A 26,439-nucleotide genomic window follows, 5' to 3' on the forward strand; every position below is an offset into this window, starting at 1 on the left:
TTGCGATTCCTTCGCATTCAGCCTGACAACTAGGTTTCTCAGCCAAGAGAGAGTAGGAGATATCTGTAGAGGGCTGCAAACCTGAAGCTGTGGAACTGTACATGCAGCTATCCTCAAACTCTGACCTGAGCACATCACTTCAAGGTAAAGATAAAAATATTAGGGAATCTTGTTATGATATTAAATATGAACTCCTAGTCATGACAATTTTAGAACATAATAATATAATATGCATAATTAATGAGAAAAATATTAACACAAAGAAAACATAATAATATAATATGCATAATTAATGAGAAAAATATTAACACAAAGAAATCCATCTTGAGAGCTCTTCATATACCTGTACAGTATATGTATAAATTAAGTACTTGGATGAAAATGTATGCATAGAAGAGACATTAATGCATGAATGTTTGTGTTACCTCTCAACTCCATTTATTTTGACCAGATACACCACAGGGCCTGTGTAAGGGCAAGTGTAATTCCAGTTCAAAGTAACAGATGTGCTGGTTATTTCTGGTGTAATTTCAGGTCTCCCTGGAGCTGTAATGAGAATTAGCAAAATATGCAGGTTAGAACTTAACAACAATCTTGAAAAAAAAGTGTATGCATATGTTTCAGACAGTCTGGCACATAAGGAAAAAGTACAATTGTAATTTATAAACAGTATATTCCCACCATCACGGGGAGAATAGTGCATGATTGGCAGTAGTCATGAGGAAAACATTTTTCTACTCTAGAAGCAAAAAATGACCGAGATGAGATTGCCAGAACTGAACTGGTTGCCCCTGCTAAAAGAGAAATTTGCTTGTTAATACCTTGTGCAATACTTGATTATGTGGGGGTTGCTGAGAAGCTTTCATCCTCACAGAGTCCAGGAGCAAACCTAGATACCTTTCTAGTGTTTGGGAAAGAGATCAGGTTTCTTCAAATTTACCACAATGCCTAGTATTATGCAAAAGTCCAGAACATGATCCTTTCCCTGAATTTGATGCTGACTTGACAAAGCTGGGATTAACCAATCATCAATCCTTCCAAGTCTTGATTAATTAGTATCTGAAAGTATGCATCCTGAAGATCTGTTGTAATCATGAAGCCTCCCTCTCAGACTAAAGCTAACATAGAACAAGGGTCTCCATCTTGAAAGGAGTCTGTTGAACATACTTCAAGAGAGACAGATCGATTACCAGTCTCCATTCCCTGGTCATTTTCTCTACTAGGGATAAATGGCTGTAGAAGTCTGGAGATGGCCAGTTCACCACTACAGCATCTTTCTCCATCATTTTTACCTCTTCTGTTAGGAAAAGAGGGAACTGAGTTGGATTGTTGGGGGCCGGATCCCTTGAATGGTATCCTGTTACATCTTTGAGAACTGACACCAACTAGGGCTCCTCTCCTAGTTACTGCCACTTGGTCCATGTGTGAGAGAGGCGACCCCTCTACTCATGGCAGTGGAAGATGGGGACAACCAACCTTATGAATTTCCTAGCTTCTTGGTTTTACTCCTCTCCTAAGTGGGGCTATAATGGGAAGTCAAAAGAGCTGGTGAGGCTGAAAGGACTGGGAAGCCACGAAACCACTCAATGGGCAGACACAGCCACAGACTCTTAAGTCATTCAACACCAAGACATTGATGGCTAGGCTTTTCTTCTTGAAGTCTTTCAAGGGGCTGGTCATTAGTCAGTTGATAGACTGATGGCTCAGATTGCAATATTTCTTCTATCATGAAAGTGGTTGGGGAGGGGGTTTGCTCCAACTGCTGGAGGCAAAAGAACTACCAGGTCTGCAAACCAAGTTGCTCTCCTCCTCCGAAACACCACAGGCCAACAGTGACCAAGACAGTATTAAGGAAGATATACCTCTGGAAGGCCACCCACAGACAACTCTGGAGACATGACCACAGGCCAGCTAGCAATGAGGTCACCCTTCCCAGATTATTATATTCACGAATGAACACAAAAACCTCTTGAAAATGCCCTATTGTCATTATGGGCTCCAGAGGGGAAGCGCCTTCCAAGGTTACAGGGTCCCCTAAGGAATAAGTTGACCTCTCATCAGTCATAGAAAAGGACTCTTGAGGACCAGAACCTATGACATTCTGATCTTTTCTGGAAGAGCTAGGGGGAGTATGACCATATTCTGGAGTGGAGACATTCCTTGAGCTGTTGTTTCTATTAATGTTGGCAGATTCAGAATGAGACCAAGAGTTGGTTGCTCGGCTCTCAACCTGAGTACAAGGAGAAACATGAGCATGAGAGGTAGAAGGAATCTCTCTCATAAGAGAATGCTCTAGGTTAGGACAAGAAGGAGCTAGACCACCTCTTGTCATCTATAGTCAGGAACCTCTCATGTACTGGATAGTAGTTGTGCCTACCCCTATCCCCCCAAGACTCCCTCAAAAACCACCCAGTCTCAAGACCAGGCACAGGCGAGAGAGAGAGAGAGAGAGAGAGAGAGAGAGAGAGAGAGAGAGAGAGAGAGAGAGAGAGAGAGAGAGAGAGAGAATCCTCAAGATGAAGGGGATGAGCTCTCCTCTTGTGTACACTGGAGTGTGTATGAGAATGTCGTCTTCGCAATGATTGATGTCTTAAAAATGTTCCATCACAGCTATGCTCCCTGGATCATTATCACCATTCCGACTTCCTACAAAAGGTTTACATTTTCCCTTTCTACATTTACATCTGTGTGAGGAATGAGTTCGTGAAAAGGAAGATAATGATCGATACCATGATGATGATGAGGAAGAAGAGGAGGAGGAAGAAGACCTTCTCCTTATCCTCTTATCATGAAGCACCTTAGCTGTCCAATAACCAGAAATCGCAGAGGAAAGTACTAAAAATGTGGGCTTGTAAGGAGGAAGATAGGCAGGAATGACCATCAGCATTGCACAAGCTGTGGCAGAGTTTTTCTTAGTATCTCTCAGTTCTGAAGTTTTCTCTACACTTTTATGATCCCTGAATCTCACAATTTTCTTTAATTTTAATATAAAGGCTAATCACTTCCATCAGATTTTTGGTCCAGTCTTAAAAATTTGTTTCTTTAGTTTTTATCATTAAGTTCAAGCTCAATTGTGTTATCTGGATTAGTGCCATCATCACAAAAAAATATTCTTGCATAAATTTAAACACTGCAACTACATATCCTAATACAGTACCATCATGCTGCTACGAAACGAGGAACTCATATCATCAGAATCTGAAGTATAAAACCACCCAAGAAAATAATGTTAAAAGCTTGCCTTTAAAGTGTAGGAAGAGGCCCACTTTTTTACAAAGACCATGCCAAGGAAATCATTATCATGTCTTTTCACATTGATTTCTACCTTCATGGGGTCATATCTGAAATAAGTTCTCAACCCTCTCTTCTGTCCTAAGCTGTTTTAGCTTGGACTATCACGTATAGTTCTTCATCTATAACCTTTTATCCAAGATCATGATAAGAATGAGGAAAATATTTTTGTGAAAGAGGTTAGACACATCCAAACTTAGGCAAAGACATGAAAACCATTAACATGTATTAGGCATGAATTTTCTGTCGTGATTTCCTAGCACCAAAAGAAATTACAATATAAAACAAAAAGGTTTGCTTTTCTCTTGAAAAGTTTTAATCTGGGACATTTTTTATATTTTTTTCTTGCTTCACCAATGTTTCTGTATGAATTTTAATAGTTAACCCATTTTTACTATGTAGATAACCCTCCCAAATTTCTAAATTATTAAATATGTTCTTCCTTTGCTAGCTGTACATGCCCTGATACAACCTTGCTGACCTACCCAAGTGAACCTATTTTCTTTCAAATAACCACTGAGCATCATTACCATACAAACATTTTCTCTTGGAGAAGGTATTTCATAAGTAACCTTTAGATTATCTCAACTCAGATTACCCATAACTCAACATTATCCTTGGGGACCAAAGATGTATGTATAATATATACAGATTTCATAAAAATGAAAAACTGCACTGCGATGGTTAGAAATGCTGTGGGCCTAAAGAAGTAAAGAAACTTCTTACACTTATAAACGGGCTGAGAAAGGGTTTTTTTGGGGGGTGGGAGGCCAGGGAAAGAGTTTCCAGGGTAAGTGGGTGGAAAGGCTGGGCAGGATGGGAGGCGAGTGGTTGGAAACAGTGCAGGGAGAGAGAAGTGTAAGTAATGCTGCTGTCAGGAATAAGCACACAGAGAAATGGTTATTGCGGGGAGAGGTGGCCAGGGATGGAGTGGTGAGGCCATGCAGGATGGGGTGGAGAGGGGTAGGCAGGCATTTGATTTCTTGAGAGCTTTTATTTTGCTTTATGTTTTTCACATTTTATTAAAGCAAATTAACTTGTAATAAAATAGTCATGCACAATGAGAGAGAGAGAGAGAGAGAGAGAGAGAGAGAGAGAGAGAGAGAGAGAGAGAGAGAGAGAGAGAGAGCAGCTCAACATGCTGCCAACATCTAGGACAAATTTCAAGATGAAATTTGCATTATAAATATTTTTATTAATATTTTACTGTGGGCGTGCCATGTCCCATGCAGGGAGATGCACCACATGTAAATATGACACATCAAAATAGCGTAAAATTTATACTTCTGAGCTCGGCCCCATGTCACCCGGTGAAATTCCATTACTAACTCGAATTTCTAGGTATAAATATTGCTAAATATACCAGAGAAAAAAGCTTTCAGGAATGCTGGAGTTACTACCCCCAGATCGAGCGTCTTCTAATGAAGACGTCAGTATAACCAAGGGTGAGTGAAGGAATCACAACCATAGAGCCACACTCTATAGACATCCCTATGTCAATATCCCTGAGAAGAGTGAGGGGCCGTACCAGTGTCCACGCTCCCCAGCCCGCCACGCGGCGACTCCAGCGCCATCTGAACTCATTCCATTTCTAGCACTTGTTTTGATCGCAGATTTGTTTGTGGCTTGTGTTTTTTGACGTGATTTGCCTTTATTTCACCATGTCGTCAAGCACCTTTACTGTTTCCAAGTTAAGTACCATATTCTTGTGGGGTTTTTATGATAAGTTTGGCTGTTTTACATCGTATTTAGATATTATACGTGAATCTTGTTGGGACGCTGCGGCGCCCCTTTGTCAGCCATGTCGACGCGGGTTCGCTTCGTTCAGCTTGTTCTGTTCGGGCTTCTCTTGGTCGGTTACATTATTTATCATTCCCCCCATAGGATTCATCCTGGTGGTCTTGCCTGGGTTGGGTCTTTGGGATATCCTCTAAAGTTAATTTCGTAGAACTTCCCATCATAGGAGTTCTTACATTTAGGGTTCCCGAAGTATTTTCCGCCTAGGTATCTCCCCGGGATGTTTTCCCTATTAATTATGGTCATTATAGATTTCTATTATGTTTGTGCTTGATGTCATGTTTTATTATATTTAAATCTTATCATTATTACCGCGAGCGTCAGGTACAGTCCTATCTGTTTACTTCCTGTCGCTTTGTTGGTTAGGCTACGTGCCAAGCACAAGCCGATATCAATGTCTAGTGTATATATTTAGTAATGGTGGTTATTTATTTATTATTTATTTATTATTTCTGGTTAACATCCCTGTCCTAGCCCTGCCTAGTGCAAGGTTAGGCTTTCCTGGTAGCCTATTTGGCCTCCCTCTCTCCCTTGTATCCTGGAGTAGGTTAGGTGAGAGGAGGGGATCAGCAGATGGAGGGAGCTTCTGTTGTTGTTCCGTCCACCGACCGTTGTTTGGGTGGTGGAGTGAGACCCCATTGTCCTTCCCCTTCTTTTCGGAGGGGTAGAGGTTTTTCCCTTGGGTGTGTCTCCTCCACGCTATTTTAGCATTCCCTTACCATATGGTTCTGGCTGGCCTTCAACACAGGTTTTTCTCTCCCTGTTGGTTCTACATCCCTCCCTTTCATTCTCCCCTTCGTATTTTATAGACTGTGTCTATTACAAGATGTTTGAGTGGGGGTCGTAGGCTACTTCCTTTTCCCTTCCTGTTAGGGCAGGCCTAGAGCTCTCCCTACTTGGGTATCACTTTACCTAGTACGGCCTGGGATTTCAGTTGAGATGGGTACACGTCTTCCCTAGTCTCCTGTTTTCCTCTTCTCTGGTCTAAGCCCTTCCTTACTTAGCTTTTCCCCCTTCCCTAGCCTACCCTAAGTCAATTCCTTGTCATCTCTCATGGTGTGACATCAGTCCCCGATGTTCTCCCCGAGTGCTTGGGTCCTCCCTGGTGGAGGGATTCGCTCCCTCCCAGGGATGGTTCCTGGTGACAACCGTCTTGACTTTATGTTTCGTTTACCCGCTCTCCTCGGATCGAGTGGGTCTTCGAACATTTTCAGGGTTATCCTTCCCCCTCCCATCATCCCTGGTCCTCCCTTTGCCTCCCGCATTCGCCTCGGCGTCTGGGTCATTCTAGTCAGAATTGATTGGCGCGTACACCTGCCCATGTGGGTCCAGTTGTGTTCTGCCTCTTCCTTCTTGTGTACCCTAGCAATAGAGGCTTGGGATCTCCGGTAGTAATGGTTCCAGACTTCGGGGGACTCTACCTCATAGTGGCGTTGTTAACTAGTTTCTTTACCACCCTCTATGTGTATACACTTGTTACTGGTCCCCAGCGGCTTAACCCCGCCGTCGGGTTGATATGTTTGCTTTAATCTTATATCAGAGTCCGGTGATCCTTCCCTTGGGTTCCGCCGGTTTCATTACTGGCGGTCCTTGTGGTGAGGGTCCTGTCGATTCAACTCTCTCGTTCCGCTGGAGTATTCCGGCAGTCGGGAGGTTTTCTGTTTACCATATGTTTGTTGCTGGTCCCCGACGGCTTAACCCTGCCGTAGGGTTGATATATGACTGTTGCTGGTCCCCGGCGGCTTAACCCCGCCGTCGGGTTGTTATATGTTTGATTTCTTTAATATTATATCAGAGTCCGGTGATCCTTCCCTTGGGTTCCGCCGTTTTTATTTCTGGCGTTCCTTGTGGTAAGGGTCCCGTTGATTCAACTCTCTCGTTCCGCCGGAGTATTCCGGCAGTCGGGAGATTTTTCGCTTGCCATGTGTTTGCTACTGCTCCCTGGCGGCTTAACCCCGCCGTCGGGTTGAGAATTTTACTTTAATTTTATTTTAGTCCGGTGATCCTTCCCTTAGGTTCCGCCGTTTTTATTACTGGCGTTCCTGGTGGTGAGAGTCCCGTTGATTCATCTCTCTCGTTCCGCCGGAAAATTCCGGCAGTCGGGAGGTGATGCTTACCATATGTTTGTTACTGTCCCCCGGCGGCTTAACCCCGCCGTCGGGTTGATTTGTTTACTTTAAGTTTCTTTGCTTAGTAGGTCCGTCTCTGACTGGGTTTTTCATTCCACTGGAGTTCTCCGGTAGCATGGTATGAAAATACTTATCCCTACATAGTTTAAGTTTCTTAGAGTGGTAGATTCATGTACTTTTCACACTTACAGACTGTTCGTTGTGAGGAGCCCGGATGTGCCGCCATCCTCCACCAACCCTACGGGCATGTGGTGTGCCGGACTCATGCTGGCTGTGCAATCCGGCTTGATGACTTGATCGTCTGGCATCCGGACGGCTGTGAGGTTTGCTTCGCATCGTATGGATGTCTCCAGGACGAGTCGGTAAGCTAATTACTTCCGCTTTACCACATTAGTCAGAGTTTGTTATTTGGTCACATTTGGCTCTTATTTAAACACGGTATTAGCCCTTCTTTGACACTCTGCCCCCTTTCAGGTTGACGAGTCCTTCAAGAAAGAGGCCTTGGGGTCTCTCCGCGCTTGGGTAGCTGGGTTCAGGAGGAATGTCCCGTCAGGGAAACCCTATATCCTCGATGAAAAGCTGAGGGACCTGCTTTATCCCAGCGCCCGGATCACTGCGGCCGTACCTTCTGATGTGGCCGCACCTATCATCGACCAGATCCGGGCCGCGACCCAGCCCTTGCAAGGGGACCCCCTACACTTGGGGGATTACAGAGTCGTCGCTGCGCTCGACCTGGATCTCGAGCCGATGATCACCGAGCAGGACCAGGGGGTAGGTATTGAGGTAAGTGAGGCAGTGGGGGCAGGCGCCCTCCTTAATCCCCCTCCTTCATCATCCTCTTCCTTTCAGGCCTTCACCAACCCTGCTATCTTGAGGGACAGAGTTCAGTCTACTGTCCCCAAGTTGAAGTCGTCGTTGAAGGCGAAGGGCTACAAGTCCTCGTCTTCACGAAAAGCCTCTCCTTACCCCGCGTCGAAGCCAAAGGGTGCTGACCCTTTGCCTTCCGGGAGCAAACTGAGTACCCCGGGCAAAGGAGCGAGTAGATGGGCGTCCAAGTCCAGCCCTCCTCGCCAGCCTGCCTTTGACCCGGAGGCGTTTGCAGGGATATTGTTCAAGAGGTTCTCCACGGAGGTAGACACAAAACTAGATAAGCTTACTGAGAAGCTTCAAGATCATGAGAAGCTGATCGCTGATTTGTCGCGCTCCGGTGGTGCCGGGGTGCACTATCAGTTCCCCGACACCGCTGCCCTCCCTCCTTTTGACGTAAGGAACCCATGGCGGGTTGCTCTTCGTGCTGTCCAGCATGAAGGCACCTTGACCATTGAAGGCCTAGGTACCAGGCGTCTAGAAGAACTGGAGTTCTTCCCGGCTGATCTCTTGCCCCCCTACCCAGGCTTCGTTAGGCTGACGGAGGAAGCCTGGGTACGCTCAATTGAGGTCCCTACGGAGACGGTGATTTTCCCTAGGGATCAGGCGCAATCCGTTCTCCTGCGCACTTTTACCGGGTGGCAGGCGGAGGACACGGAGTTGACCCCCTTCAAGGGCAGCTTAAATATGTTTTCTCTTGGTGGTAGGCTACCCACCCCCTGTCTGAACAAAGTTGCTATTGCAACCGCTCAGGCTTGCTGGGAAGGCAAACCCTTGCCTCAGCTCCGGGAATTAGACCCTACATCTCTAATCTTCCCCGGGGGTGACGAGTTCTGGAGGAACGCTCCGTCCACTTTACTGTCGGTAAATTGGACGCAGATTGCGCGTCAAACCAGTTCAGAGAGCAGCTTCCTAAGCTCACAGAAGCTCTCCTGAAGGCTGAGTTCGAAGCACGGTGTCGGTTGAGCCGGTCTTTGAACTCGCTGTGCCTGTCAGAAGCAACCGCCGTCTCCTTTTCAGAGGAACCATTGTTTCAGGTTCTGACTAAATCCCTGTTAGCAGGGTTTCAGTCGGACCTGTTCGACTTCATGGTAGCAAAGATGAACTGCCGTAAGTTCATCTTCGCTGATGCCACCATTCGTCTTGAACCTGACAGGCTCATGAGGAGTTCTTTCTGGGGAACCAACCTTTTCCCAGACGATGAAGTCTCCAGTGTCCTGAGCAAAGCAACCAGGACCAACCAAAGTCTGCGCTCCCGGTGGGGTATCTCCGCTCTTAAGCGGAAGACCTCCGAGTTTAGTGGTTCCCAGAATAGGCCCGGGAAACGTTACAGGAAGCGCAGGAGACCCCAACATCAGGCGGTTGTTCAGGCAGTCCCGTTCTCAACGGTGAGCCAACCATCCACCTCCAAGGCCCAACCCCAACAGTATGTGCTGGTTCAACCAGCCCAACCCCTTGCTGCACCTACGTATGTCTCCTCGCGCATACAACCCTACCTATGAGGGCCGTGGGGTTTTCAACGGTCTTAATAGGAGCGCAAGGGGGTAGAGGTCGAGCCCCCTTCAGAGGCAGGGCTGAGCCTGTCTTCCGGAGGAAAAGTGGCCATGGTAGAGGAAGCAAATCTGCTTCCTCTCACTGAGACCAGTTAGGTGGGTGAACACCTTTACTGGTTCAGAGACCAGAGGCCCTTCAGTCCCTGGACACACAGTATCGTGTCCAAAGGTCTGGGTTGGAACTGGATCAGGGGTCCCCCTCCCATGACCAGATTTTACCATCCTTCCTCCAAAAGCCCTACAGGTCTTGGTGACGGAACTACTCAATAAATGAGCTATAAAGAAAGTGAGGCACCTCAAGTTTCAAGGCAGGCTTTTCACTGTCCCCAAGAAAGTTTCCGGCCGGCAAATAGTGATTCTAGATGACCGAGTTCTTGGGGTCGTTCGGCTTTCAATTGAACAAGGAAAAGTCCCGCCTGACTCTGGAGTCTCGGTTTCAGTGGCTGGGTATCAAGTGGGACCTAACCTCGTACAGGTTATCTCTTCCGCCGGCCAAGCGGAAGGAAATCTAATTCTACCAGAAAGTCCCTGAAAGTAACCTTCCGCAGGACTTAAGAGAGGTTTCTCGGCCCTCTTAAGTTTGCTTCAGTGACAGACCTGCTCTTAAAAGCGAGCTTAAAGACATCAGTTTCAGAGACAGAGTCCCTCTTCCCCTCAAATCCTTGAGAGTAGACCCCGCCCGTGGGCCACATCCAGGGTCTCTCGAAGCCTGTTCCACTTCAATTCCCCCTTCCGGCTCTGGTTATACACTCAGACGCTTCTTTAAGCGGCTGGGGAGGTTATTCACCACAACAAAAAGTCTAAGGGATATGGTCTACAATGTTCCAACAGTTTCATATAAACACCTTGGAAGCTGTGGCAGTGTTTCTAATTCTCAAGAAACTACGCCCCACGCCAGTTTCACATCAGGCTGGTGTTGGGCAGCACAGTGGTGGTTCGTTGCTTCAAAAGGGGCAGCTCCAAATCAGGTCGCGTTAACCAGGTGGTGCTAGCTACCTTCTCCCTGGCGAACAAGCACGGCTGGCATTTGTCAGCCACCCATCTATCGGGGGTGCGGAACATAGTGGCGGTCTCCCTGTCCAGGACTACTCCATTGGACGCGGGGTGGTCTCTGGGCGGGGAATCGTTCAATTGAATTTGCCGCCGGGTTCCAGGGCTCCAGGTGGATCTGTTCACTGCAAAGAACAATTACAAGCTTCCCTGATACTTGGCTCCCAACCCGGATCCTCAGACCTTTGCCACAGATACGATGTCCATAGTTTGGAACTGTTGGGAGAAGGTGTACTTGTTTCCCCCAATAAACTTGTTCTTGAGAGTACTGCACAAACTCAGGTCATTCAAGGGCCATCTAGCTCTAGTAGCCCCTTATTGGCCAAAGAGCAACTGGTTCCCTCTGCTCCAGGAACTCAAGTTGCGGTGTTATCAGATACCCAAATCCAGTCTGACCCAAGTAGTACAAACAAAGGCTGTGTCTGCTTTCTTAAGAATTCAGAATGCCCGGGCTTTACGGACCTTATAATGTTTGCCGCAAAAAAGGGAGCAAACATTGACCCCGTCAACACTCCGCTTCTAGAATCTGATAAGGGAGATTATACTCTCAGAAAGTATGATGCATAGCAGCAAAGAACTAACATCTTTCTTGAAGGCATCTGAAGCTCAAACTGTGGCTACTAACCTAACGGTTACTTTCTTTAGATCATTGTTTGAAAAATGCCTCGCCCCGGCCACTATTGATGTAGCTAAATCAGCCTTATAGTAGGTACTTCTGATTAGCTTAGCTTCAGTTGCCAGAATTTCAAAGCTATCGGCTCTCGCTAGAGGTGATGATCATGTTGATTTCTTTAATATCCCATCCGGAGAGGTCCTCCTTTCCCTGATCACAGGTTCCTAGCTAAAATGAAGACCCTCAGGACAGGTGGTCCCCTAGAAGGTGGTGTCTCTCCTTAGGACCAATCCTTATCTCCATTATATACATTAAAGTCTTATCTACAAAGAACTCCACAGTATAAGTCGGGTCCTCTTTTATCAGGAAAGGGTGGAACTCTTTCGTTGAGTCCCAAAGGTTCACGTGCAGTGGCTACCTTTACTATCTATTTTCATAATATGAATTTTGCTTAACTTACCGAGTATATGGGATAGAAATCACCTCTAGCGTTTAAACCACTATTTAAATCACTCGAAGCCCTGAAATTTTCTGCGGTGGCTGTGGGGAGTGTCATCTCCTCATTTTAATTATCCTTATCCTTTTCCTTTCCCCCCGCCCGCCTGCCTCATTTATTTCTCTACCTGCCTTTCTGGATCGATCATGCCTCGCTGCCTTGCTCCTCATACTCGATACTGGTATACCTGATTATTGCTTGTCTTGTGATTTGGATTTGATATGTTGTGGATTTAGATTTAGTCAGAGGTACTGAAGCGGTTTTTATTTTGCTTCATGTACCTCATATATTTTTGTCTTTCAATTGTATCTCATTGCTTTTAGGTTTAAGTTTGTAATTACTGGTTATTCTATTGAATTATAGGGGCCTTTTATTTTCCCCTATTGTACTATATGTTAGTGTTTCTACCTTGTTCATAGGTTAAGTTTGCTATTTCATTGTACCCTTTTGATGTGAGGTGTATTATGTCACCAGTATTTACCTATAGTTAAGCCCAATTTTCATTGTTGAGATATTTTTATTAAATCTATTTTTCCATAGCATGTGTGTCTTTCCAGTTACCTTTTGTATTCTGTTGTAGCTTTGCAGTCTTGGCATGATTCTCTGACACTATTTCACCGGGTGACACGGGGCCGAGCTCAGAAAAGGGATTTTGACAAAGGAAAAATCTATTTGAGGGAGGCCCCGTGTCACCCGGTGACCCCCCCTAGAATATTTTGAGGTACAGGTTCGCCACCCCTACTGGCTCATGCCAAGCCTGGGGATGGTGCTAGTCTGGAATGAGTTCAGATGGCGCTGGAGTCGCCGCGTGGCGGGCTGGGGAGCGTGGGCGCTGGTACGGCCCCTCACTCTTCTCAGGGATATTGACATAGGGATGTCTATAGAGTGTGGCTCTGTGGTTGTGATTCCTTCACTCACCCTTGGTTATACCGACGTCTTCATTAGAAGACGCTCGATCTGGGGTAGTAACTCCAGCATTCCTGAAAGCTTTTTCTCTGGTATATTTAGCAATATTTAGAAATTCGAAATTCGAGTTAGTAATGGAATTTCACCGGGTGACACAGGGCCTCCCTCAGAAATAGATTTTTCCTTTGTCAAAATCCCTTATTTCTATAATAAAAATATTTCTCTATTGAAAATCTTGTATACTGGCAACTTCACCTATTCAGTCCATGAAACAACAGCTTTCAAGGTTACTGCGAAACAGTTACTGAAGGCATTTTTTGGAAGAATATTTAGAATTTTCTTTTTCTATCATGCATACTCAGTGATAATTATAAAAAAGTCAACTGAAAATATCCTATGAAAATTATGACAAAACACCAAGACATAAAAAGTGAGAAATGGTGAGAGGAAGTGTGTGCGTGTGTATGTGTGTGTGTAATTGGAATGTAAAATTTAGGCCAAGGGCCAAGCACTAAGACCTATATGATATATTTTTTAAACCTATTCTCACGGAACAAGCCCACAGGAGCAATTGACTTGAATCCAAAGAAAATGGTGTTTATTAGGAAGAAGTAAAAGGAGGTAAAGGGAAATACATAAAGAAGAGATCCCACTTATTAAAAAAGAGAAATATAAAATAATAAAGAGATAAAAATGTCTTAAAATGCAAGAATACTATTAGGGTAGTAATGCATTGCATCTTCGCTTGAGCATCTGAAGTTCCAATTGCCCAACATCCTTTGGGAGGCTGTTCCAAAGTCCAGCTGTGTGAGGAATAAACGACCTCTGGAACTGAGAAGTTCGACAGCACGACACATTTACTGAATATCTGTACTGCTGTTCAGTGAATCTGGTTGCTCTCGGCAGGTATAGGGGATCAGGGGTCAATTGTGAATGTGAAAGATCTCGTTGAAATACTACTTAAGAAAAAGTGACAAACAAGAGTCGATCTAAAAGAGATAAATCTCTGGCAGAAGCAGACATCCACACCAGTGAACAGTATTCTAGTAAAGAAAGCACAAATGACCTAAAACAGGTTGCACTGATTTTATCACTAATAAATACATGAGATCTATACGAGATCTGCTAATCAATAATGCTTTTGTTTTACTGGAGTTCAGCCTCATACCCCACCGACTACACCATTTACTACTCTGGTCCATGTCCAGATTGAGGCTACAGGCAGCTTTATTTCTCATAAGTGGAGACTTTACTACACCCACAAGTGTTGCATCATCGCCATACTGCACAATCTTGTTTTCCAGGCCAACAACCATATCACTTGTATACACTAAAAATAACAGTGGACCAAGAACACTACCCTGTAGAACTCCAGACACAAGAGGTCTTGGTTCATTAAAGATCCTGTCTAAAGCAGCTCACTGCTGCCTACCTGTAAAGAAATCTTGAAGTAATCCGAAAACACATCCACCACTCCAAGATTCTGAAGTTTATAAATAAGTGCCTTGCGATTTACTAAATTAATAGCAGCACTAAAATCTATTTGAATTACTCTGCACTCAAAACCCTTATCAAGGTTCCCTTGCAAATAGCAAGTCAAGTCTAAAAGAGCATCACAGGTACTTAACTGCTTCCTATATGCATACAGTACTGACTATCAGATAAAAATCCTTTAGATTCCACATACTTATACAATGGTTTGAAAATAAGAACAGAGATTGGCCTGTGGTTACTGCAGTCAACAGATATGCCACTCTTTGGAACACGCACTGTATTACTAAGCTTGCGCTCATCTGCAAAGATACTATGTTGGCATGAAAATATATAGAATATATATCTATATATATATATATATATATATATATATATATATATATATATATATATATATATATATATATATATATATATATATATCTGTATAAAATATATATAATAAATATCTTGGAGGTGACACACAAACTTTTTTTAAAAACATAGGGAAGAAACCATCAGGATCTTCACCCCAACTATCAAGATTATCCAGAATTTTCTTAACATCCCTGGAGCAAAATGCAAATATTGTAAGAACAGGTTCAAGATGACAAGTATCAGGGCAAAGGACATCCTCAGCTGATTGCTTAGCTTCAAAAGCTAGATGAAGCAGTTCAGCCTTTTCCCTAGGGCCAGTAACCAAGCTACCATCATCTGTTAGTGGCTGAATAGAAGACGAGCCTGACCCAAAGATAGATGATGCCAACTTGGTCCACCACAAATGAGGCTGAGTAATTCCTTCAAGTTTCCTCTTCAAAGAATTATTGTAATTTCTCTCGGCTGTGTGGTAAGTTCTATTCGTAGCATGGTGAGACTCAACAAAAATGGTGTACAATGATTTTCATTTGAACGATTTTGTCTCCACACTGAATTTGGTCTATTTGTCACGGTAGGCTCGTCTACATGTATCATCAAACCATGGCTGGTCATTTGTCCTAAATATGACGACCTTTCTGGGGACATATCTTATTAAAATAGCCATCAGCATTCCATTTAACTTCTTATTGGGATCAAGAACTAATACAGCATCTGAAATATTAACTGCCTGACAAGCTTCAATAATGTGATCCCAACTGGCTCTGAATTTTAGCCAGACTCTTTTTCCAATGGTGTTATTACGAATATACTGACTAACAAATATGTCCATCTCAATAGTGCAATGATCAAAAGTGCCTATACATTCACAGACCTTGGATCTGACAATGCATAGATGGAACATCTGTGAATATAAGGTTTAATCTATTACCAGAAATGAGCGTGAGTTCCTCGATTAGTTGAATAAAATTGGAGGATACCCAGAACTCAAGAGTAAACTAGACATATTGATCTGTGGAATTTGAATTTAGCCACTCACTATGCTTTACATGAAAGTCTCAACAAATAACGAATAAAGCTTTTGAATCCTGTGAATGAGCCATACTAATCCTCTCCAAGAGACAGTCATATATATATAATAGTCGGTATTTGGATTGCGGTAAACAGCAAATATGTATACACTGTATAGAACTTACTGAAAATTTTAAAACAAAAACTTCAAGGCGACTACACTCCAAATTTTTCTGACGATAAATAGGTCGTCCAGACTTAGTGTGTACCAGGATTAATAGAGTACAGGGTTAGACCGTCCCGGTGTTACTGCGCATGTTTGTGACATCACTGGTAGGCAACCATAGAAGAAAACCAGGAAAACAAGGAAATGAAGGGTCACTGTGGGAAATGTTTGCCCACACACATTCTCTCTCTCTCTCTCTTTTTCACGACCTTAGGTGAGAGAGGTCCCGTTAATCTCCAGGTACTGCTGAATTAAAGGACTGAATAACCCTCCATGTCTTTTTATTGCCATATGGCTAATGCAGTATGTGTGTATATATATATATATATATATATATATATATATATATATATATATATATATATATATATATATATATATATATATTTTTTTTTTCTTTGACAGTTAACTATCATCAGAGACCCACATCATTCAACATAAAAAAAGGATGAGAAAATTCTGTTTAAATTTTATGCTGTATAATCAAAGTACACAAAGAAACAAGAAATCAAGTAAAACTGTTTAAAGCTTTATTATGAAAGTGGCTATTTTATTAGTTCTGCATATTTTCTCTTTTGACTTCTCTCAGAAGAGATGTTTCTGTTTAGAACTGGTCGGGTCGTCAAGATTGAAAGGACTGACCTCCTTAATCCAGATTAAGAGAGCTTCCTCTTTCTTCACTCTGGTAAAGTCAAATACTGACTGATGACCATTCTTTATCTTAACCTCGACCAAATGGAGCCACATGACGTCATGCGCAAGATTGTCCTTATTTTAGTCAGAAGTGGACTAACCCTTTAGTCTATTAATCCTGGGATGTTACGACATTAAATAAAGTCAGGGCCATCAAACCCCGGATTAAAAACTCAACCTTTGATTTGTTACTACAGTACTTACAAGAGTCTCAGATTAAAACATCAAATCGTAGTTACGGGCACAACTCTGGAGATCAAGAAAATTTGACCTTAAGAAACGAATATTTGAGTAAAGTACTCTGCAATTTTTCTTACTGTAATGTGTAACAGGCCAAGGGTTCAGCCCAATGTCTCCCGAAAGAATTAAAATTAACAACGTGAAATCAGTATCAAAACTAACGAATAGACTCCTAACAGTAACATTGTAAAAATCAACAGAACAATGAACAATCATACCATCAACTACAACAGTAGTATTTACATTAATATTTACAAAAATTCTTTTGAAAGTATTGTACTATAAACATCACCATGTCATTTAAAAAAGCACCAGAAGCAACTGGTTGACAAGGTGGGGCTGGTTCACCTTGTAAGGCAAATGAAATCTGGGGGAGGACAGTCAGGACGGATTTAGAAATAAAATGCTCAGTAGGAATAGATTAGGTAAAGATGAAGGCACTTTCCTGATAATCCGCCAGGCAACTTTTCTTTTCTCATCAGCCTGTCCTACACACTTTCCAAAAAAACACGAAAGTGAATGAAAAAGAGGATAAATGCCTGATTGTACCCTCAGGCAAGGAAACTCAAACCCAAGACCATGGAAGGCCAAGGTACAATGGCTATGGCACAGTCCAAAGTTGGAGAACAAGGTCTGAATTCAAAGTAACCTTCTCTTAGATGGGTTGCCTACCCACTGGTTTGATTTCAGTGTCCTTCTCCTAAAAGAGTTGCCTGCCAAGGCTAAATAGTCTTCTACCTAAACTATTATAGGCATGGACGTCACACCCTGAAGTGAATGTTGCTAAGATAAGCCACATTAACCCGCTACCTATGAGGTTATTCAGTGCTGAAAAAGAAATTAAGAGTCAAGAAGTTTTTAAAGATTTAACAGGAGGAAAACTTTGCAGTTGTACTATGAAACATTTGTTAGGAGAAGGCAGAAAGTAAGATGGAAGAAAGATAATATGAATGGAGGTACAGTACAAGGAATGAATGGGGTTGCAGCTAGGGGACAATGGGACATTGCAAGGATCCTTAAATGACTACAGTGTACCATGTGAGGTGGTTGATTACAAGTTAATATCCTCTAATAAAATGTGGAAAAAATAAAACAAAGCATTTTTGCTGACCAAGCTCATGAAACATGAATGTAAACATTGGAAGCTACAAAACATCATGAAATGAACTGAAAGATTAATGATCGAGATGAAATATAACATCAATATTGATAAAATATTCTCTTGTGTACTGTTATGGTATCTGTGATTGTAAGAGCCCCGACGCTGCCTCTTCCAAACACGTGTGTGTGTTCGTCAATCGTCATCATTGAAGTGGACAGGACAAAGCCAGCGTCTCGTTTTCTTTCTCTACAGGAACGCTATTTCAACCATACAATATTTCCGTCTGTTCTCCCTAAGCATTGTTGTCTTAATGTATTTACAATCACCACTACTTGCATTGCCATGCAAGCATTCTAATCATGTACTCATAATGTTCCAACGAATCTTCTGTATCAAACTGTGTGTATGTTTCTGTTTGTGAAGACGCCAAAGGTCTCTCCATTTCACATTTATTATGCTATTGCATTATATCCATTAATCTGTCTTGAATCTCATGCAATTGGCCATATGTAGAATTTCCTGGCCTTTCCACTGATGTATGTTTCATCACCGTATGTTAATCATGTCTCTTGATATCGCCATCTGTTTGTCTACCGACAAACACAGATGTCTGAACCTTTTATCTCTGTTTTACCTGTCCGTGTGTAGATGCTACATTACCGCTCGCACGCGTCAATAACATCTTCGAAGATTCTGTACATTTATCTCAGTAAGGAACAACCAATAAACCAGTTAACACCCAGCCAGTATGTCGCTCATACCCCAGTCCTTACACTGGTGACCCCGGAGTGACCCGAAGGACCCGGCCGACCCAAGATGACGACCCACACGCCGATAGACCCTTCGCCGCCTCGCTGTTTCCCGCCGTTCCTGAGTTCTCAGTAGAAGTCCGACCCTCCGAGATGACCCACTCCACCACCGGAGCCCTGGATGCCTCCTCCAGGAAACCTGAAGCTGCCCCCGCACTCGTACTGGACAAGCTGACCAACGAAGGACCAGCCACATCATCCTTCAGCCTGCTGCCGCCCCTCTCGAGCTGGCTACCAAGGATCAGCCGCCGTCATCCTTCAGCCCTCGAGCCGGCCACCGAAGGATCATCCGACGTCACCCTTCAACCAGCTCCCGTCCTCCTCGAGCTCCTGCTGGCCGGTGCCGCCCTTCAGCCTCCTACCCGCCCCTAGCCCAAGCCCTTCGAGCCACCTACAATTATCGGCAAGACAATTTCCGCATCGATGCCTCGCTTGTGGGGGGAACATTGTAAGAGCCCGTCGCCCCAACGCCGTCTCTTCCAAACAATCAGACGTTACACACGTCTTGGGGGAGAGTACTTTAAAGAGCCCCGACGCTGCCTCTTCCAAACACGTGTGTGTGTTCGTGTGTTCGTCAATCATCATCATCGAAGTGGACAGGACAAAGCCAGCGTCTCGTTTTCTTTCTCTACAGGAACGCTATTTCAACCATACAATATTTCCATCTGTTCTCCCTAAGCATTGTTGTCTTAAATGTATTTACAATCACCACTACTTGCATTGCCATGCAAGCATTCTAATCATGTACTGTACTCATAATGTTCCAACGAACCTTCTGTATCAAACTGTGTGTATGTTTCTGTTTGTGAAGACGCCAAAGGTTTCTACATTTCACATTTATTATGCTATTGCATTGTATCCATTAATCTGTCTTGAATCTCATGCAATTGGCCATATGTAGAATTTCCTGGCCTTTCCACTGATGTATGTTTCATCACCGTATGTTAATCATGTCTCTTGATATCGCCATCTGTTTGTCTACCGACAAACACAGATGTCTGAACCTTTTATCTCTGTTTTACCTGTCCGTGTGTAGACGCTACATTACCGCTCGCACGCGTCAATAACATCTTCGAAGATTCTGTACATTTATCTCAGTAAGGAACAACCAATAAACAGTTAACACCCAGCCAGTATGTCGCTCATACCCCAGTCCTTACATGATAATCATATTGGTCAACTAAAAGAGATAAAGAGAAAAAAAAAGGAGCTAAACAGTGATGTCATCATTGATAAAATACCATGCGTAGATGTAAATATGCAAACCCTAAAATGCCATGCGTAGATGTAAATATGCAAACCCTCAAGTGCATACAAGTAAAGCTTCCTCTACACAATGTGAAATGAAAAATCATAAATTACAACACACAGAAGTTGATTAATTACTTCTTAGCTGTTCTGAAAATGAGTTTGCTTTGGACATGTCATCACTGAGAAATGCCGAACATACTACTGTATTTATGCTAAAGATGTAAACACAGAGTACGGTTTACATACAGCTTCAGTGATAAGGCAAAATTAGAAATCAGTGATCATAATAAAACACAAGATTAACGATTAGTTTTTTAAATAAACTAATCATTAATCTTCTGTTTTATTCTGTTTTAAATAAAGTTCTTGAAAATAACACACTTAAAGAGCCCAGTCTAGGTGCAATATGAATGATGCACCACTTGGCATACTTCAGAGTAAGGAAAGACAAAAATGAATAAAAAAAGTCAAACTTGTCAAAAGAAATGTGATACAGTATAGTAACACATAAGAAAGTTGCTGTATAAAAATAAACAAATGGTGATGAAACCATGGTAGCTGTGGGTAAACACAGGTAGGCTATGGGGCAGCCCATCTACTGTATACCCATATGCCTACCGTACAAGAGAGGAAATAAAAAAGAGGTTTGCATTTTTATGTGAAATGTTTTTTCAAATGTTATAAAGTATTTTTCATGTGGTTAAGCAGACCGGTAAAAACAAAGTGATCCCCGTGTTATTCCGCACACGCTGTACGTACAGTACACCAACCACTTTGGATGTTGTTTATCAGAGAGAAAAAGAGGTTTGCATTTTTTATAAAGTGCATTTATACAGTATATTTTGTTACAAATATTGGAAAAATAAGCTAGTTAATTGTCTTTTGCATCAATTTTCCAGTTTAAAGTGTGATGGTTGTTGTTTATAAATATATAAAGTGTTTACAGTTATGCAGTATTGACAAGGTAAGGGGAGTTATGGTACGGAGTTGCCGTTTTACATCCGTAGTCTTATTTGACCTTAATCAGCAAGGTCTTGGCTCTATTATTGTGGATCATCAAAGGATTACTATACTTTGATGAATTATTTCTCAGTTATATTTAATTTAAATCTGTATCCTTTAGATGTGGGGGATATGAAGTCTAACTTCGAGGTTTCAGTTAAACCACTTGTAGTATTAGTTTCTTTTAAGTGTTTGCATTCTGTATAAGTTCACTGACCTTGTTCCACTTCACATAGGCAATCTTAGTATTTTTGATACCAGACTGAATACAGTTTTCCTACCTATGTCTTTGAACAGCATGGATGCTGGGTTATTGCTTTATGAGGTTGGCTATGCTGAGGTCTTCACTTGTAGCATCACTGATATTGTGGTCACAATTAAATTGCCCAGTGAGGGAGTGGAGAAAAAATAAATCTTTGCCTACTCTTTGCATGAGGACAGAGCTTAACAGAAAGATTTGGAGGGTTCATTAGTTTTAGGTATTTCTGTTTGATTTTTGCCCATCAATATTATCATCATCAGTTTGTCATTGCCTTATAGTTTTTTGTACAGAAATTACGTTACAAGCTTCATCTTATTTGAAATCAGCAAATTTCATGTAAATACTGTATTATGGATACATTACCTTAATATTTCTATGTTATCTTTTATTTGCCTCACAGTAACATCATTACCTTTCCAGTGTTCTATTCTGCAACTCATATGTAATGAATTCATGTTGACTGCTTTTTATATAAGAATTAAAAAGTTTTTGGTAAAGCTTTTACACTATATCTGCATGAGTTTTTGATAACAAATGCCCTTAATACATCTTTTTTTTACAACAAATGCCCTTAATACATGTTAAGTGCTGACACTCCTGCATTATAAGGATGACAGGATCACTACTATTAATGCCACCATTTAACTGCTCATTTAACTATTCTTTGCAAGAGGACTTAGCTGAAGGATATGGAGTGTTTAATGGATGTATTTCCTCCTTCTGTGATGGGTTGCAAAATTTCTTGCTTGTGCTGATGTTCATCTCTACTTCTCCTGGCACATGTGGTTGCTTTTGCTTACAGTCCTATCTACACTAGTGTCACTGAGGGCAGCAAAAGCCATCTGCTCGTCCATCGTGCCCCTTTGATAATATTCCCCTCCCTGGAGCCCATAGTATCTATGCTGCAACCTAGCTGGAAACATACTCTTGCTTCACCAATTCCTGGTTTTATAACAGCAGTCAACATGGGGCAGTATTCTTTGCCATCGTTCTTCTGCTGCCAGTCATGGCCTTCTTGTCTATTACAAAATGGAGCATATTATTATTTGAAAACAACCCATCAAACACTCTCTCTCTCTCTCTCTCTCTAATGCTCAAGATGCTCTTGCTATTCTTAGTGCCAGACAGGTGCTATTCATTCATCTGCATGCCATATTCACTTTGGGTCACATCAAGATACCCTAGCTTGGCACTGCATAAATCTTGCTCTCTGACCCATTGCTAAAATTCGACTACTGGGTGAGAGTGATTAACATTCATAACTGCTTGCACAGCCTGGTGCACAAAACACACCTATCTCTTCTGTGATAAGCAGCATGCCAAAGATGTATCTTTACGCTGACTACATTTCAAATACTGTACTACCCGGAGGCCCAGAGAACTGACTGCATTTCTCATGCACAGCATATACAGTAACATAGCCTGTAGTGGATTACACATGTAACACGCTGTGCTTTATGCAACAAACTTTTCTGGAACACTGTATGTAGCATGCCAAGCACAGGAGCTTATTGTTGATATGTAACTTCACATACTTATTTATCTCACCAGTGCTAAAAATGCTCAGTGTATACAGCAATAAAAATACCTGTGTACGTATAACCGTATGATGAGCATAGCACGCCCATCTCAAGACAATGCTGGTCAAAACTACCTGCTCTGTTGGTTATACTTAAACGTGCTTTAGACTACACAAATTTGCTTGCACACCTGCTCCTTGTATAATAAGTATTGCAAAGGATGTCACGCAACAGGGCTTGCTGTTGCTAATGTAATTCCACGTGTCTAACCACCGTAATTCCACATGCTTAACCACCTTACTTATAAGAGTAGATGTGCTGTGTACCCAGCATTATGGAACACTGGATTATGACAAATGTACAGTGCTCCATGTCCAGTGACTATCATTCCACATACTAACCTCCCCTAGCAACAATGGGTCTTCTGCATTACTGCTCAGCCTTGCTGCTCACCTAGGGTTGCGAAATTGCCTCTAGTTTCCCATGTGTGTGTTAAGACCCACCAACCCACACCCTACCTTAGCCACTGATGCATGATCCACTGCCATGGTTCTTCCCTGTACAAGAGACATATACTACACTGGCCATTCTCAAGTCCTCTTATGACCTCAATGGTAGGTCAGGCATGCATGTATTCATACACTTAGTACTTAATCTCAAGCTGCATGTTATGACAAATTTTTTCATGACCTTCAAAGGCAAATGGACTAGTCTCTTGACATAGATGGAAGGTTTTTCTGGCACTTTGTAGTATTTGCTGAATGTTATGTTCATCACTGTTTGGGTATATTTTCTATTCCAATACAAGATTTATTGGTATTTATCTTATGTTACTGAGTGCAATGACATTTTAATTGATGGAAATGCCTCAATGTTAACTTTGGAAATGGGACCTTCTCACAGGTTTAGTCAGTTACTGCTGATGTAAAGTATTACAGATCTTTCCCGTATACAGGAAATGTAAATCCCTGGACAGTGTTAAAGAAATTCATGACAAAATATTTTACTGAGTAGTACTGCGCTAGCTTCAGGCAACAAGAGGAGACTCACTATTGAATCATCTCAGACACTAGAAACTAATTCCCTAACCTTTGATGAGAAAAAGCTTCAGTTTGGAATGTTAATAGAGTCCTTCAGTGTAAATTCAACTCCAAAGCCTATCTCTACACTTCAGTGGGGTCAACTTGAAGAAGCTTTAATCCTATTCCTGTGAGTCTTAATTGCAAACCTGGATGATGTCAGGAATTGTGTGAAGGGGTATTTAATTATTCTATATATGACTGTCTTTTGGAAAGGATTAGTATGGCTCAGTCACAGGATTCAAAAGCTTCATTTGTTATTTGTAATGCAAAGCGTAGTGAGTGGCTAAATTCAAATTCCACAGATCAACATGGCCAGTCTGCTATTGAGTTCTGGGTATCCTCCAATTTTGTCCAGATAATTGAGGAACCCAAACACATTTCTGGTAATAGAGTAGACCTCACATTTACAGATGTTCCATCTACGCATTGTCAAGTCCAAGGTCTGTGAATATATAGGCACTTCTGATCATTGCAACATTGAGATGGACATATCTATCAGTCAGTATACTCCTACTGACACCATTGGAAAAACAGCCTGGCTGAAATCCAGAGCCAAATGGGATTGCATTATTGAAGATTGTCAGGCAATTAATATTTCAGTTACTATATTAGATCCTATCCCAAGAAGTTGAATGAAATGCTGATGGCTATTTTAATAAGATATGTCCCCAGAAAGGTCGTTAAATTTAGGACAAATTACCAGCCATGGTTTGATGATACATGGAGACGAGCCTACCATGACAAATAGACCAAATTCAATGCATGGAGACAAAATTGTTCATATGAAAATGACACCATTTTTGTTGAGTCTCGGCATGCTGCGAACAGAACTTACCATACAGCTGAGAGAAATTACAATAATTCATTGAGGAGGAAACTTGTAGGAATTACTCAGCCTCATCTGTGGTGGACCAAATTGGCATCATCTATCATTGGGCCAGGCTCGTCTTCCATTCAACCACTAACAGATGACGGTAGCTTGGTTACTGGCCCTAGGGAAAAGGCTGAACTGCTTCATCGAGCTTTCGAATTTAAGCAATCAGCTGAGGATGTCCCTTGCCCTGATGCTTGTCATCTTGAACCTATTCTTAAAAAATTTGCATTTTGCTCCAGAGATGTTAAGAAAATTCTGGATAATCTTGATAGCTGGGTTGGAGAAGATCCTGATGGATTCTTCCCTTTGTTTTTTAAAAAGTTTCTAGTGTGTGGTCTCCCAAGATTAGGAGTGCCCTGACACTCTTTCTTGAAACTCCTCAAGTGCCAGGAAGGCTGCTTTCAACTCTAGAACATTGGTGTGCAGCTGCTTGTCCTGAAGACTCCAGACTCCTGACGTCAGAAGCTCCTCCAAATAAGCTCCCCAACCTTCGTATGAGGCATCCGAGAACAGGAGAATTTGAGGAGGAGGAGAATGAAGAGATCGAAGGTGGAGATGGCCATGGGGAACGAGTTATTCTAGTGAGGTTAAGAGCCCTAGAACTACTTGCCACCGACATGCTGGCTGCTTCTGCTTGGAAAGAAAGGATCGGACCACTTTACTGGACTTCTCGATTCGCTGGTCCGATGGAAATACTGTACCCTTGACGACACCATGTCTATTACCAGGTAAAGAATCTTTTGACTGGGAAGAAGATTTGACTTCTCCAAATTTATCATGATGCCTAGGCCGTGACAAAATTGGAGAAGATGATCTCTGTCTTGGATTAGCTTTTCCCAAGAACTTGCCAGGACCGACCAGTCGTTGAGATATCTCAAGAGCCAAATTCCCTATGTTAAGACAGTAGGTTTGTTAGCTATGAAAAATATTTTCATAATAAAATTAAGTTTCATATATACGTACCAAGTAATTATGTAGCTATAGTTTCTAACTTGTGTGGCAGCCTTTTGAAAATTGCAGTGGCCCTTCAATTGTTTTCAGGTAGTGACTAGCTCTGCCCACTATCGGGGAACAGTAGGAACAACCAAGAAGAGCTCAATTTGTTTGTGCCCTTATGTCCATAGAGAGGAGGAGGGTGGGCTCCAATTCTGTAATTACTTGGTAAGTACAGTATATATGAAACTTAATTTTATTATGAAAATATAATTTTCATATAAGTAACTTACCAAGTAATTACTGTACATAGCTGAATCTCACATTGAATGGAGATGGGATACAGTATTCTACTCCAAACCATTAAGGAATGGTAATGACTGAAATAGAAAAATTGCTTAGCATTGATACAATGCTGCCTATTGTTTGATCATCTGGTAAGAGAACTACTGCAGGTGAATACTGCCTCTGGTTGGTGTTCATCTTATCCTGTAGTGGCGTGGAGGTAAGCCATGGGTCACCTCTACTTAGGTGGGAGCTTTGTAGTGAAGGATATGACCAATGGCTAGCAAAGCATGCAGAAGTGCCCTTGCCCTGGGCAGGCACAGTACCAGAATAACACAACCAGACAATGCTGTCACCTGCACTGATATAAAAACCACCACCCATCCACTAAAAACTAGTGGGTGCTCCAGGTACATAGCACCCCAAGACTCCCCCAAAACTCGACACCCTACGTCAAGGTGAAGAGATAGAGGAGAAAAGAGTTTTTTCCTGTGCTTCTCTCCTGAGTACCATGCCAGCCACTGACAATGGCCCCAAGGTACTGCAATTCTCGAACACTGTTTCTACTTCCTTCAAGTAGTGCGATGCGAAAATTGATT

General features: G+C 42.4%; 1 protein-coding gene across 6 annotated transcripts in view; it reads right to left on the bottom strand.

The window, feature by feature from the left end:
- The window catches only part of LOC136841668 (tyrosine-protein phosphatase 10D-like), a 246,365-nt gene that overhangs the window by 154,978 nt on the left and 64,948 nt on the right, over nt 1-26,439 (bottom strand). For 4 of the 6 annotated variants that reach the window (XM_067108852.1, XM_067108851.1, XM_067108850.1 and 1 more), the window contains 2 exons: nt 426-546; nt 1-137 (listed from right to left, as the gene is read on the bottom strand). The exon at nt 1-137 is cut by the window's left edge and continues 261 nt beyond it. The exons of the other annotated variants lie outside the window; for them this stretch is intronic. In XM_067108852.1, the coding sequence (XP_066964953.1) occupies nt 1-137; nt 426-546 (258 nt within the window). The remainder of the gene's footprint in view (nt 138-425; nt 547-26,439) is intronic. 6 annotated transcript variants of the gene reach the window in all.

Source organism: Macrobrachium rosenbergii, chromosome 9 (genome assembly GCF_040412425.1).
Source record: "Macrobrachium rosenbergii isolate ZJJX-2024 chromosome 9, ASM4041242v1, whole genome shotgun sequence".
Taxonomy (NCBI): Eukaryota; Metazoa; Arthropoda; class Malacostraca; order Decapoda; family Palaemonidae; genus Macrobrachium; species Macrobrachium rosenbergii.